Below are 15,303 nucleotides of genomic sequence, written 5' to 3'. Positions count from 1 at the left end.
GTGGGATGCCCAGGAAGATACCATTTGGCTAACATTTGCCTTTTCTTCACATTGATTGCCCATTTAACACTTATGCATTTTTCAGCATAAGATTGCCAATGAAATATTCTAAACTATAGAATTAACTACCACGACTCTGCTCTGTTTTGACCACTCTTTTCCCAATGGGTGGAATTTGTCCTGATCTTGGTCTTTCATAGTCATCCATTCTCTTGTTAGGTGACTTTCAGTAAATGACTCCTGGAATGTTTCTTCTTCTGAAAATATGAAATAAAATGTATTATAAGCAACATAAAAGTATGAGATTTAAATATGACACGTGAAAAAACTGAGTAAAAAAAGGATAGAACATTAGAAATATGCTACGAAATTATTTTCTTTCTTAGAAACCTGGAAAATATGCTAAGCTAATCAATCTATTGTTTTCACAGTACTGATTTTATTTACAAAGCACATGATTAAAGATTTAGTTTCACTATGGTCTAAATCCAGTTTAATGCACTAAAAATCTCTTGCATACATTCCCAAACATTTACTGCTTTATAAAGAAAACTCTAAAGGCAGAAAGAACTGGAATTTCTCAAAAAGATCTCAGATTATAGAATTAAATACATTCAAAGTTAATGTTTAGAGTGGTTCTATCAAAACTCTTATAACCTGACTACTTACTTATACTTGATTATCTTTACCCATTTAATTCCTTCTAAATTTATTTCCTTTATTATAAAACTGACACCTTCAATGACTTTCTTATCAAATTTTGTGCTTGTAAATCATTTTAAAATTCCATCAGTTGCTTCCAAGATTATTTTGTTTTTCAACTGCTGTATTTCAAATATAAGGCATTTATTCTGATATTCTTTCTCTTTGACAATTGAAATAGTGGTCATGGAACTAACTTTTCATAGGTCTCGTTGCTAAAAAAAATGAACATGTTATTTAAAAAAAAAACATTTTTAGTTGTAGATGGACACAATACCTTGATTTTATTTATTTACTTTTATGTGGTGCTGAGGATCGAACACAGTGCCTCACACGTGCTAGGCAAGGGCTCTACCACTGAGCCACAACTACAGCCCTCTACTTGTTATTTTTTTTTTTTTTTTAAGGATTTTCTTTGTACTATACTTCTTGGTTTAAAAGGGAAAAAACTTAAAATGTGACAACTAATTTTAAAATGCCTTGGTTTAAGTGTTGTTAAAAACATTAGGAAATTAATATTTTGAAGGGAAAATCCTATAAATACAGCTGATATAATAAAAAATGAACTAGATAAGAACTTGAAAAGACCTCTCATTTACTAAAAGCATGCATCAGGAACTGACAGTGAAAGATCTATCAAACCAGGACTTTGAGAAATTACATCTTTAAGTAATTTTTTAGTTTCAGGAAAACATCACTAGCATTCAGTGACAGAATGAAAGATTATTGCCTTTTGATATTTTATTATACTTTTTTTCCCCTGTTCTTTTACATTTTTTTGGCATTAAGCAGAAGAATATTCTCTGCAAGTAAGGTTTTGGGTGAATTCCTAAAGGAAATCCACGAAATAAGAAACAGGCAAGACATTGTTGATTGGTTCCAGATCTGAATAACATAAAAAGAATTTCCTTTGCATAAGAAGTTAAATGGAAATGTTGATGTTTATTGTTTGTATCAGAGTAATATGAAGCATTTTCCAATGTTAGAAACTAAGATATTCTCATCATAGCAAAAAATAAGTCCAAATAAATCAATACAGACTTCAAGAGTGATGGACAAAAGGGTATTAATTTCTCTGATGCCAATTTGCATTTTCCCAAAATTATGTGCTCCATTTAGAATACATGAGAACTTTAGATGAACGTAATAGCTGGTCAAACAAATCATACTTAATTGTCACCACAGCCAAAGAAGTAAAGATTCTAAGAGAAACTTTCTCACTGAGTTGCCTCATTTGGAGCAGGACTCCAGTCTTGGTTGAAAGATATGGTATTTGAGCTAGTTAAGCAAGTATCTCTCCCCCATTCCATAGGGAATGAGCTGGGCTGTGGTTGCTCAGCATGTCCACCTGCACTTCGTTAGAGAGCAGAGTGTTAACATGCCACACCACAAGAGCCCCACAATGACATAACTCCATTCAGAGACTGCAGTGACCGTGCTGGTCCCCCCACCCTCCTCAGCTCTTGTATCACTAAGAATCTGGCAGCCAGTTCCGTCCCGACTGAGTTTACAGCATATATTGGTGGATTCTTGTCCCAGTGCATCTGCTTTAAGAATTAAAGGAAGCAGTGTCAAGACAGCAAGGTAAGTGCTATTTTAACTATAGCCCAGGGGATGCTCACTGTTTGGGACAGTGTTTATTGTAACAGAAACAGAAAAAAATTCCAGAACAGCTTTGCCAATTGCTCTTCAACAGCAAACCCACCGTTCTGACCATTTACTTTCACATTTTGTTTAGTATGTTTTCCATGATTTATGGAGTTCAGATAATTTTTATTCAGTATAGACTGTATTGGTTGGTAAAGGAGTTACAAAATGTTTCAAGGTTAGGATGAGAGAAGAGCTAAACTAGACACCAAGAAGGGGTATGGAAATGAAATGTTTACTCTTTATTCTAGTCAGTCAGACATGTTAATATTGTTGAAATCTAATATTGGAACAATCAGCATTCAAACTATTTTATGATACATATATAGTTATAATTTGCTACAAATCACAATAAACATTTTGTGTTTGAAAATGTGAGCTAAAGGTCTTACAGATTATTTCTACATTGCTAATTTTAAAGATCTGTATTATTTTGGATATATGTCTTAAGGAACATGTTTTAAAGAAATTTTGGGAAATGGTTTACTTTTGGAAAAAAAAAAAACAGTTCCTCTGTAGCCACAGGTGTTTGAAAAAATGGGGAAAAATACAGTGTAATTTTTCTCATAGTGGAGGCATTATATGGGTTATACAAATTCTCTTTGAATTCGGAGTCCTGGTTTTACTCTGACAAAAACTTTGGAAGTGTTTTTGATTACTATTCAAAAACTGACATTATAGTTACCATGACTGTGCTGGTGTATACTCAACTTAAAATGAAGCAGAAGCTTATTAATAAGACTAGACATATCTTTGCAGCCTTAGCTTACTGTAACTTACACAGAATCCCAGGAACATGTCAACATGTTTTTAGTGCTGTGTGATCATCATGGCCAAGTCCTGTCCACTAAATTAAATGCCTCCATTATAATGTTAGGGAATAATTTGCCAAGGATCTGATTATATCTGATACTAGTGATCTAAGTGCTTCTAATAGCTTTTTTTTTTTTTTTAATGTTTCATCAGCTAACATAAAGTTCCTGATGATTACAAGTTAAAGACGATATGTTTAGAATTCTTCGGTCCTTGGAATCCTACTTGATCCAAAATCTTGATCCAAGTTACCTTGATCCAAATTCTTGTCTCATACCTCTCATGGGAAAATATGATATTCTGTACTATTGGAATGTAGATCCTATTCACATTAGTGATTTTTCTCCAGGGTTACTAGTTTTCCTTAGTGTAAAGAAGTTCAACTTTTATTCTAGTTTTCCATTACCTAAACTGGTAAACCTGTACTTCTCTGCACAGTTGACATCTTTTTTTATTGAGCCTTATCTTGAAGTATGTTCTTATGAGAAGATTACAAGTTACAAATTATTTTAATTTTTTAATTCGTAATTTAATCCCTTCCTAAATGGTTCCTAATGCCAGTATTTACAAGAAGTTTCCCTAGATTCCTACCTCTTCCCCACTTACATTCTGCAAGGCCACTACAATCCAGATAATCAAATAATGCCACCTTAAATTTTGGCATGAATAAAGTAGAGAAATTATGAGTTATTGGAAAAAGGAACTATATTTCAAAAGTTGGAAGAAATATTTTTTTTTCCTACCAGTTGGAATTCTTTCTAGATTTAAGAATTCTTAGAATATTGGACATTTGTCTTATAAACATTTGCTTACTAAAATTAATTTCCTAAGTATTAGTTTCAGAATAGTTTTAAAATGTGTTTGAAAATATGGAATGTTAAACAAAACTTGAAATAATGTAAATACACACCCAGCCCAAGAATTCAGTTCCCCTTTTCCAGAAACAACAATAACCAGACACTTTTGAAGGAATGTACCCCCTTCCACGTTCACCCCACATGTAATAAGAACAGCTGTCTCCAGGGAAAACCACAGATTGTCCATGTTCTCAGTAAGGATCTTCTTAATGAGACATTTTAATGATGTTGAATGATAGGGTACAGTGTACAGTTTACGACTGTCTTCTAATTTGCATTTCTTCTGGTTTTGAGAGATGTTCTGAACCAGTGTTCTAACATTGTGGTTAATGAGCATCACCCAGCAACCTCTTGAAGAAAGGAATTTAACTCAGGGAGGACCTAAAGAGATTGACTAGAAAAGTTATGTTTGGGTTGTCCAGTAGGGGGCGCCTGTGTATACCGTCTAACCTGAAACTTGTTCTTTGCCCCAAAGTTGTAACTCTACACCCTTATTTTCATACTTAAATAAAAATTTAAAGGCATTATTTTTGGATGCACTAAAAAACTGTAATACAGCAAAGTGCACCTTTGCTAATGAACTTAACATTGTAAATTGAACTTCCTTTCCTTGAAAGCATACCATTGTATAACAATTTTATCTTTTCACTCTATTTAGGATTCAAGGTATTTGCTGAAAATGAAGCTAGGAGCATTTACTCTCTTCTTGGCATTCATTAGTGGTGCCAGTGGCCAGTACTATGATTATGATTCCCCTCTATTCATTTATGGGCAGTCATCACCAAATTGTGCACCAGAGTGTAACTGCCCTGAAAGCTACCCGACTGCCATGTACTGCGATAAGCTCAAACTGAAAAGCGTTCCCATGGTGCCTCCTGGAATCAAGTATCTTTACCTTAGGAACAACCAGATTGACCACATCGATGAAAAGGCCTTTGAAAACGTGACTGATCTGCAGTGGCTCATTCTAGATTACAACCTTCTGGAAAACTCCAAGATTAAAGGAAAAGTTTTCTCTAAACTGAAACAACTGAAGAAGCTTCATATCAACCACAACAATCTGACAGAGTCTGTGGGCCCACTCCCCAAGTCACTCGAAGATCTGCAGCTTACTCATAACAAGATCACTAAACTTGGCTCCTTCGAGGGACTGGTAAACTTGACCTTCGTCCACCTCCAACACAATCAGCTCAAAGAGGATGCTATCTCAGCCTCCTTGAAAGGTCTCAAGTCCCTTGAGTATCTAGACCTGAGCTTCAATCAGATGACCAAACTGCCTTCTGGTCTCCCGGTATCTCTTCTAACACTCTACCTAGACAACAACAAGATCAACAACATCCCTGATGAGTACTTCAAGCGTTTTAATGGGCTGCAGTATCTACGTTTATCTCACAACGAACTGGCTGATGGTGGGATACCTGGAAATTCTTTCAATATATCATCCCTGGTTGAGCTGGATCTCTCTTACAATAAGCTTAAAAGCATACCAACAGTTAACGAAAACCTCGAAAACTATTACCTGGAGGTCAATGAACTGGAAAGTAAGTAGAAAGTTGTGCCAGTGTTTGATTTGGTATAGTCTCAAGTTTTTCAAAGTCTAAGCTGTGCAACAAAAATATTGCTCTTGACTCCATTTTATAAAAATCAATTAAAATAGCAACAAAATAGCCCTCTAATTAAAAAACATAAGCTCTCTAGTGCAGTTGAATATCCAATTCTTTCTATACTTTCTTTGGAATGTGCCAATGAGGAACAGTTAAGACAAAAGAACTTAATATGAAATTTTATTAAATTTAATATTTTGGCTTAATTAATCTTGCTATGTTCTGTCTCAATATTTAAATGTTATTATTTAATTGCTTTATGACTTAAATTTGTGTCCACTTGTTTTCTGGAAAGATTCAGCTCAGGGAGGAACAAGATTCAGTTCAGAAGAGGTACAGCTAGCAGAGCCTTTCAACCCTCCCTACCCCTTATCTGCACAGTAGGCCATGTGCTCTCATGGTCTTTCTTGGCACCTTTACTTGAGACTCAGCACATTACTCTGTTAACATGACCATCATCTACCTCTCTTATCTTAGTTGTGGTATGTGTGGACTTTAGAGTGTTCTGATGGACTCTGAGGGAGATTAAGGAAGAAAAATTATATAAAGTGTAGAATTTCTTTGTCTTTTAAAAATAATATGACAAAGATCCTTTTCTTTTACCAACTCCTTTCCCTCTTTGGATTTCTTCTCTTCTCTTGCAGCCATATTTTATTTTTCATTTGTCTTCTAGATAGAGATTGACCTGATCCACTGTGTCTTCTGGGGCATTTTCAATGGAAGGAATATAGATTTAGGTGGGAAATAAAAATCCATCATTCTTACCCTATTGGTTAACAGAGTTTTTCCAGAAAAAAAAAAAAAATCACAATTCACCGATTGGGTTTTACAAATGAAAAATCAGGTGGAGAACACTCATTTGCATATAAAAGAGTTGCTTTGCAAATACTCTATTGAAGTTGAGCATTTTATTTGATGGAAGTTGGTTCCCTTGTCATACTGGGTAAAGATATTGCTATAAAAAAAATTTGGTATATCCTATGACTATGGTAATTCTTCAACAGTTCTCTGTAACTTGTAGTAGTGCTAGGGTGTTTACATGAAGGAATCTGAGAGTGCCAACTCAAACACCAGTTTCTTTATTGTACCTTGAAAGCAGACAAAGTAAGGGTCGATGCTGTTTTACCACCACATGATACACAATCAAGCTAACATAGGTTAGTTTCTATAGTCGATTCAAGTGTAAAATTCACAATGTTGCAATACATGATCCCACATTTTTAAACATCTGGGGTTAGGAGGAAGAATAATTTCATAGACCAAAATGACAAAGAGATTTAAGTGACTGAAGAGATCCATTAGATTTGGTGGGTGGAGATTATTCACAGGAACAAAGCTATTTCCTTCTCTGAAATGAGAAAGAAGGATAAAAATGCAGACCCATTTGCTGGTTATCCATTGTATGAATGAAAGATGGAGGAACTGGTGAGAGAGATAGAAAAGGTCATCTGTGTGAGGAAACTGGAAATGGTTTTACTCAGTGCCACACTGAGGTAGAAACCAAAGTGCCAGCACATAGTGGTTGGTCATTTGAGAAAAGGCAACATAACCATTACTTTTCTTCTTCTTTATCCTTGGCATTTGGTCAGGTACTTTTGAAGTTTGTCCTAACTTACTTCCCTTCAATTTAGGTTATTTTGCCAGGGAGTAATTGTGCATAGTAGTTGTTAACATTCTGATAGCATAAATAGAGCCTCTAAGGTTTAATGTCTACTTTTACATGTAAAGTCTAATATAAGGGAATAAATAGGCATCTTCAACATCTGTGGGGACTGGTTCCAGAAATTTCAGTGGATACCAAAAGCCACATATTCTCAAGTCTCCTTTGTAAAACAACAGAGCAGTTGCTTCTAATCTGCACACACCCTCCATTATACTTTAATCTCTAGATTATATATAATGCCTAAAACAGTATAAATTCTATCACATAGTTCTTATACTATATTTTTAGGAAGTAATGACAATTTAAAAGTATGAATGTTTGGGTATAATTTTTTTCTAATATTTTTAATCTGTCTTTGGTTGAATCTGCCAATGTGGAACCAACAGATAGAAAAGGCCAGCTCTTTAGTCCTTAATTTTTTTTTTTTTTTCTGTTTTAATGTTGCAACTCTAAGCCTTAACCTAATCAGAAACCTTCCTAATTTCCTAAATTGGAAAGATTTTTAAAAAGCTTATAAGGGTTCCCTGTGTACGAGAACTGTATAAAGTGCTTTGCCTACCATTACTAAATCTTCATGCAACATGCTGATATACATACTCTGTATCAAACATGAAAATCAACGAAGTGTTTCAGGTCACCCCGCTGATACGTGATGGAGGTAGAAGTCCAACATAGTCTATGCCCATCTTCTTTCCTTTGCCCCATACTTTCTCAAAGGTGGATATCACAGAAAGATCCTGCAATAGGACTAAAGAATTATTTAATGGGAGCATCTTGGAGGAAAGGAGTTTGGGTTTCCACCGAAGCCATTGTTTAAACTACCATTTGCGAGTGAAAGAAAATAACAAGACAAAAGACTGGATAAGGTTAAGCAGACATAGCCTTGGGCACACAGTTTCTATGTGCACACATCCTTGTGCAATCCAGCAAAAACCTTAGTTTCTATTAAAAACTAAACCAGTTTTTCTTTTGCAGCAGTTTTCAACCACAGAGGAACATTGGCTCAGATGGTGGACATTCCATGATTTGGTTTGTGCCTTGCAGTTTTGATTCATTGTCATGGTGTGTGGTTGCTAGAACATTTTTTAGAGAACATCTAGTTAAACCTGTTATTTTCAGATGCAAAAACCAAGGATGCTTATATTGGTGAGGCTGTTCATACAACCACATCGATTTACATTTTTTCATGTTAAACTAAATATTTCAAGAGTTCTTTGATAATAAGACACATTTATAAGTGCCTTTCTAAAACTTATTCTTCACAGTAAATAAATCCTGGTCTTGGGAAAAATTATAGGGGCCTGAAATGTGCTTTTAATGGTACCTAATTCAAAGATACATAGTGTAAACGAGAAGAAGTCCTGTTTGATAATGTAGACTTGCAGAATTTTTTAAAGATTGTTTCAAGCCAGTGCACTAAAAAAAAAAAAAAAAAGGATTGAAGTTTTCTATCCTTTAATTTGCAGAGTTTGACGTAAAAAGCTTCTGTAAGATTCTGGGGCCCTTGTCCTACTCCAAGATCAAGCATCTGCGTTTGGATGGCAACCGTCTCACCCACACCAATCTGCCACCTGATATGTATGAATGTCTACGTGTAGCAAATGAAATCACCGTCAATTAATGCCTTCTAATTCCAGTTACATGAGGTATACCTTGGGGCAGTACTTTATGGTTAGTTTTTGTTTTTTCCCCTTTGTGTGTAAAGTTTTCAGAGTATTCATTTTTTGTTGTTTATTATTTCCATGAGTTTTAAGTCCAAAGGTACAATGTTTTGTAAACATTTACCACTTTTTTAAAAAAGGATGAAAAGCAGGCCTGTTTCATCACAAGGACACACACACACATACACACACACACACACATACACAGACATCAAACTCAATGCTTTATCTGTAAATTTATTATTTTCTATATCTGTACTGTCAAATCATATGCAAAACATTTTACCAGATGCATGGAATTCAATCAAGTTTTATAGTCCCTAAATCTTAATTTAATGTACTAAAAGCATGGACTAAATATGTAAGGATGTTTACTGCTTAGCCCAAATCATCTTGCTATGTTCAAAGTTGTTTTGTTGAAAAATAAGTGGCATATTTTGAGACCAATATTTTTGCAAAATACTAAACAGAATTTATGAAGCCACCTGTGCCAAAAGAAGTATTTTCAGTGTTAAGAATTTGCATATTTACCCAGTAAGTTTTTTTCTTTCCTAAGATTGTTTTTCATTCTAAGTCATGTATGTTTCTTTTTTATTATTTGCATGTTATGTTTAACAAGCTAATAGCAAAATAAAACATAGCAAATGGCATCACTGTTTGGCTTCTTGTGAAATTCATGTTTCTCATATATAAAATGCATAAAGGAATACATTAACATTCAAAAGGCATCTCTAGCCTACATTTTACTGATGTGAACATAGGATTTCCCATAAATAAATAGTCTGCTTCTCACATCCACTTACAAATAGTTATTAAACACGTCTGATAATGGGTACTTACATATCACAACATGCTTGACTATTTGCCATTATTCTTATTCACAATATTTTGGCCAATTTATATGTAATGTTGTGTTAATAATAAAATCTCAGTGATTAATCATTTCTTGGTTTTTAAAAGAAAATGATGGATGGTTTCCAGTATTAGAAATGTTGAACGAATATAGAACTTTCTGAAAATGAGACTTTAAAAATAATTGTATGCTGATGCTTGTGTATTTAGAATATAGGTGCTAAGGTCAAATTGCAGTAATAATAAAGTTCATTTCCAATATTATGATATACATATTCATAAAGAATGGAAAAGAATAGAACATAAAATGTGTTAAAATAGTATCTATTTTATCTAGCTAATAAAACCCATTTGTTGCCAAACATCATGCAGTCAAAATATATTCATCCCATTCCAATGCACATAGAATCAAATTTGTGTCCAAACAAAGGAAAACTCTCTCTAAATTTAGTATGTTCTGATAGAACATTTTTAGTGAACTCTTACAATAAAATGTTCTATCACCAAACAAGTGTCATCAATTAAGACTGAGTTGACTGTAAGATGTGCAAGATGTATATCACATTAGGAAAATGGTGTATTTTTGATTCTCATGCCTTTTCTGCATAGTGTTAAGTTCCTTCAGCTGTGATTTTGCTCAAGTCATTTTCTTCGTATGAACTTAAATTTTATTTCCACAAAACAGTATTATAGAAGAAATTAAAAATAAAATTACCTTCCCTTATCTATGAAATTCATCAATAATCCTTGGAAACCTGTTGTCAAGTAGGTAGTAGACAATGTGGCATAGATTCCATTTAGCAAAATAGTAATGGGCTTTCATAACCCTTGCCTCTATACTGCTTGGCAGTCTGTCTACATCTTTGAAAGCATTTCATTTCCCTTCTTCCAAAATCCTACATTATTATTAGGTCTAAAAAGCAAAGATATTAACTTAAAACAGCAATTCCCTTTGGAGCAAATTTGATTGATGTGGACCAAGTTAAGTCAGGATAACAATTCCATGTAGAAGTCTCTGGGAGGTACTGTTCTCAGGGTAGTGCTGGAGAACACAAGATGCCTGTTTGTTTCTTCTTTGCCTTGGCCAGCCCTAGGGATGTGTGGAGGGAAGAAAATCTGGAGGCTGACTTGTCTGCTTTTCCCTCATCTCCCTATTTCCACCCCAGTTAGACTGGTGTTTTTCCCCAAATTGTTAGTGATTAACCAGTATGTCATGGTATTTTCTAAATGTGGATTGCCAGAAACAGTGCCCCAGATACACAGGCTCTGTAAATTACACAACATAAGATTTCACATTTTTTAAGAGCACAGTGATGCTTATACTGGTGTTTTGCGTCACACATTTTTCAAAATATTTAATATGATACTACAAACAAGCTAGTGAAATCTAACAGTTAAAAAGCAGAAAAGTCCTTTTTTCTAGATAAGCACAATAGTTCTTAACACACATACATGAGAATACATATTATTTTTCCATATTCAAATGCATTTATTGATATCTTAACCTTCATTTCTTCATTTCCAAGAAAATAATAGTAATATTAGTTTCAGCTGGGTACAATGGCATATTCCTGTAATCCCAGCAACTCAGGAGGCTGAGGTATGAGGATCTAAAGTTGGAGGTCAGTCTAGACAAATTAGTGAGAACTTCTCTTAAAATTTAAAAAAAAAAATACAGTAAGGGGATGGGGTTAAAACTCAGTTGCCAAGCATCCGTGGGTTCAATCCCCAGTACTGCAAGAACAAAACCAAAAATAAAGGGAAAGAAGTAGGTTCATAAAAATAGCCTGAGACACTTCTGCCACCAAATTTGCTTGAGAATGACTTGATGACACTTCTTCTCAGCCTATGTTCTTTCCCACTTCAGAATTGCCTGATATGTATTTGGTCAAGGCAGGTTGCTTAGGATTCACTTTGAATAAATTTTCAAGAAGGTACCGGGGAAAAGGTCAACAACATGGTGAATTTAAAACAGGAGATTCTCTCAACTGTCTTTTATGATGATTCTGGTTTTGTCTCTTTCTGAATAAACTCTACCATGAATGAATTAAAATACAGAAAGCTCTTTCTTTAAGCAGACTGATTCATTGACGACTCAACTGTAGTCTCTGATTTGAAGGGGAAATGGAAAAATGAGACAAGTCTGTCTTTGTTCTCAACATTTCCATTTGGAAATTAGAGCGAGGAGGTGCCTTTATGGTGAAAGAGAATAGATGAAAAATAGATCACTAAATAAGCCAGAGAAATGTGGATTTCTTAGTTGAAAGTTCTCCTACTGGTAATAGCTATGTTTCAGAAATACCAGAGTTAAAAGATTGGGTTTACAAAGAACTAGAATTTTTTTGTGATCTTTTATGTTTTGGGTTTCGGTTTTGCTATAGCTATAATTTTATCATAATGACAGCCTTAGATTTTTCTTTGGTAGCATTTTGCAACCATCCCAATACCTGCTTAACATTTTCCCTCTGGTAAAAGAAAATGTTCGTAGTATTTAAAGGGGACCCCAAAGCAACTTTAAAACCAGAACTAAAAATGTGTATCAAATAACAGTGGTATAAAACGTAAATAGGTACATTGTAAATATACAAGCAAAATAGAAATATATTCTAAAGTTTTCTAGCCAATTATATGTGTTTACTTACTTGTTCATTCAATAGATTTTGTTTTCAGATAAAAGAAATTGAAATATGATGTGCTCTGTATGAAATGCACCATTGTTTTCTGATGTGACCCAGACTCCACAGAGGAGCACAAAAACACCTGAGGTCATCAAAGGCCCTTTGGGATATGGTCCTTGGTTACAGCTGTTGCCTCATCTCTTACCATAATGCCATATTAAATGCTTCAACTCTTCCCACCATACTCACTAGTTTGCAGCTAATTTTGCTCTGATACCTGTGAAATCTCTATGCATTCTTCCTGTAATCCCTTTATGTTGCTTTGTGGAAACACATACATACCTTTTAAGTTTCACAATAAACTACTCTGTCCTTTCACCAGAGTAGCTCCTCTGAAACCTTTCAGATGGAACAAGTACATTTTATTATAAAAATAAAATTCTTTATTTCAAAAAAGTATTTATGAAGCTGTTAAGTCCATTAACAACTTTCTCCATTATGCCTCCATCTGTACATTCTCCATTAAGTCATTTAACAAATGTTTATTGAGTTTCCTGTACTCCAGGTATGGCTTAGGTGCTAGGAAGACCAACAAATTCTCAACTTAACAAAATTTACATTGATAGAGTATTAAAATGATGAGCAGATATGATCAATAGAAGTGAATGAACCTATGAATTTAATAATAATAGTACAATAGATAATTGGAAAAATAAAAATAAAATGGAGATTTAGCAAGGAAAAAATTACAAAAATCCATAAATAGGTAGACTATAGATTAAGTAGAGTTAGAGAATAATGTTTCAAAAGATGTGCACATGAAAATTATGGACTTTTCTAGATTCTTATAGAGATGAGATAGAAAACAAAGCAGGATTGTCATAGAAGCTAGAATAAATGTTTGAAACAGAGAGCTACATAAAAACCTATAAAGGAAGAATTGAGAAAATATGGAAGAGAAAATATCTAGAGACATAATAGTTGGTGAATTCTTCAAAGTTGTTAAAAAAATAAATTCATTTATTCAAGGAGTTAGTTATAAAGAAACATTAGTTAGAATGACAGTAGATTTCTCTCCCAAACACAGTGGAAGTGAAAAGATAATAGTATAATATCTCTGAAGTATTTAAATGACTGATAACATTTTATGGATAAAAACAAACTTTAAAAAGGTATTAAAACTATTTCAAATAAAGGTCATCCTAAATAATGATTTTAAGGGAGGAAAATTATCTCAGAAGAACTATTTAAAGAGTAAATAAAGAATTACACAAACATTTGTGACAAATATTTTGTAAATGAATATAAACATGTTACGTACCCAAATATGATTGTATCCCACTTGCATATATATCTTAAAAAGACAGAATAGAGATATTGTTTGTAAAAGGTAAATAATTCTATATAAATTAGGAAAGGTCAGATAAGTGAATGCTACATACCCTTTTAACATTGAAAAGAGGGATCAGCATATTCTGATTGATGTTTTCAAGTAAGTTTGTGTGGCAAAATTGTAAGAAAAGAAACATCAATAGACTGAGTATATTAAACAGCAATCAATATTGGAGAAGTTGACTAAGCAATAATAAGTGAACATTCAATGAATGAAAATTAAAGGTAAAGAAGAAAGGAAAGAGTCCTGGCTTTAAGGATTGACTATGGTAGATAAGAGGCATCCAGTATATCCAGCATTCACCTGCTTCTTCCCAAGACAGAATCAAATAAATAAGTAAAAAAATACATAAATAAATAGCTAAAGAGGTATATAAGATGTGGCTGCATGTGGAGCTGGTGGTCACAGGGAATCTCTGGAATTTAACAGCAAAGAGTCAGTGGCAGTGAAAACCCAGAAGTATTAGCTATTAGGATGTAAAAGTTACTGTCTGGGGACCAAGCACACAATGGCTTGGCATGGAAAGTAGAAGAATTCCCTTGGTGAGTGTACAGGTGAAAAAGAGTCCAGACCACCTCCAAAAGCACAGAACCTAGCACTTGTAAACATATAGTTTGAACAGATGAGAAGCCCAGCTCTGTCTATCAGTGCTGACACTGGAGAAGTTTATTGTACGTCCCAGCATATTTATATAGTGCATAACAGAATTATCTATCCTGAGAGAGGTCCTATCATCTGAGCTTACTGATCAGGGGATCTGAAAATCCTGCATTTTTCTCTCTACAAGATTCAACAACCTCTTCTCTGCAATGTCTGAGCAGGTGGCTACCCCAACAAACCAGGGCCCAGGGGAATGACTCTGGCACAAATCCACTGTCAGTACTCTAGTTTGGAAATGTGGACTAATACAGAGATAGGCAGAAGTCCTCCTGTTCCCTTCCCAACCAGTAGTTTAGTAGATCTGCTAAGAAAACTCAGGTTAGAGAGCAGCTGTGCATGATTTCACTCCATCAAATTTGGGATTCCAGGATCATAAGTGGTGGATCACATGAAACCGGTCAATCTGAGCATTAGTCCAGATCTTGGGGATTCCATGGCAGCTCTTCACCTCTGGGGTACCCAGAATAGGCTCCTCCATTTGTCCTGTCCTCACAGTATTCAGCCCAGGGAACTTCAGAAAGAAACTGCCCAGAGAGCTGAGAAACCCTCACTGCTTCATTAATGCTCCATAGCACAGGGTTAGTAGCTACCTCAGAGTGCAGAGCCCTACACAGAGAACAGTTGCCTGGTGGGTTCAAGTTACACTTTCTTCTGAAGCTCATCCCAACACGAAAAGCAGCTGAGAGGCACTCCAAAGAGCTTCAGTCACAATCCACTCCTGCCAGTCCCCTGGCAAGAATCTAGAGAGCACCATAAAGGAGATAATTAGGGGGAAAAACTTCCAGAGAACACTCTATTTTTTCTTTTTTACTTTTCCATTTATCTTTTTAAAA

The 15,303-nt window shown here is 34.6% G+C and overlaps 1 protein-coding gene across 1 annotated transcript; it reads left to right on the top strand.

Moving 5' to 3' along the window:
- Nucleotides 1-1,962: 1,962 nt before the first annotated feature.
- LUM (lumican) lies at nucleotides 1,963-9,597 on the top strand. Its single transcript, XM_079140425.1, has 3 exons — nucleotides 1,963-2,286; nucleotides 4,678-5,560; nucleotides 8,753-9,597. Exons 2-3 carry the CDS (start codon nucleotides 4,699-4,701, stop codon nucleotides 8,905-8,907), a joined length of 1,017 nt encoding a protein of 338 aa, XP_078996551.1. The 5' UTR covers nucleotides 1,963-2,286; nucleotides 4,678-4,698; the 3' UTR covers nucleotides 8,908-9,597.
- The last annotated feature ends 5,706 nt before the right edge of the window (nucleotides 9,598-15,303 follow it).

This window comes from Sciurus vulgaris, assembly GCF_902686455.1.
Source record: "Sciurus vulgaris genome assembly, chromosome: 5".
NCBI lineage: Eukaryota > Metazoa > Chordata > Mammalia > Rodentia > Sciuridae > Sciurus > Sciurus vulgaris.
The sequence above is the reverse complement of the archived record's forward strand: the minus strand, read 5'-3'. Positions and strand labels throughout refer to the sequence as shown.

Bases quoted from the DNA above. Each gene is read 5' to 3' on its own strand.
- LUM (XM_079140425.1), top strand. From the start codon at position 4,699: ATGAAGCTAGGAGCATTTACTCTCTTCTTGGCATTCATTAGTGGTGCC. The intron at 5,561-8,752 runs GTAAGTAGAAAG...TTTAATTTGCAG, and splicing joins GGAGGTCAATGAACTGGAAA to AGTTTGACGTAAAAAGCTTC.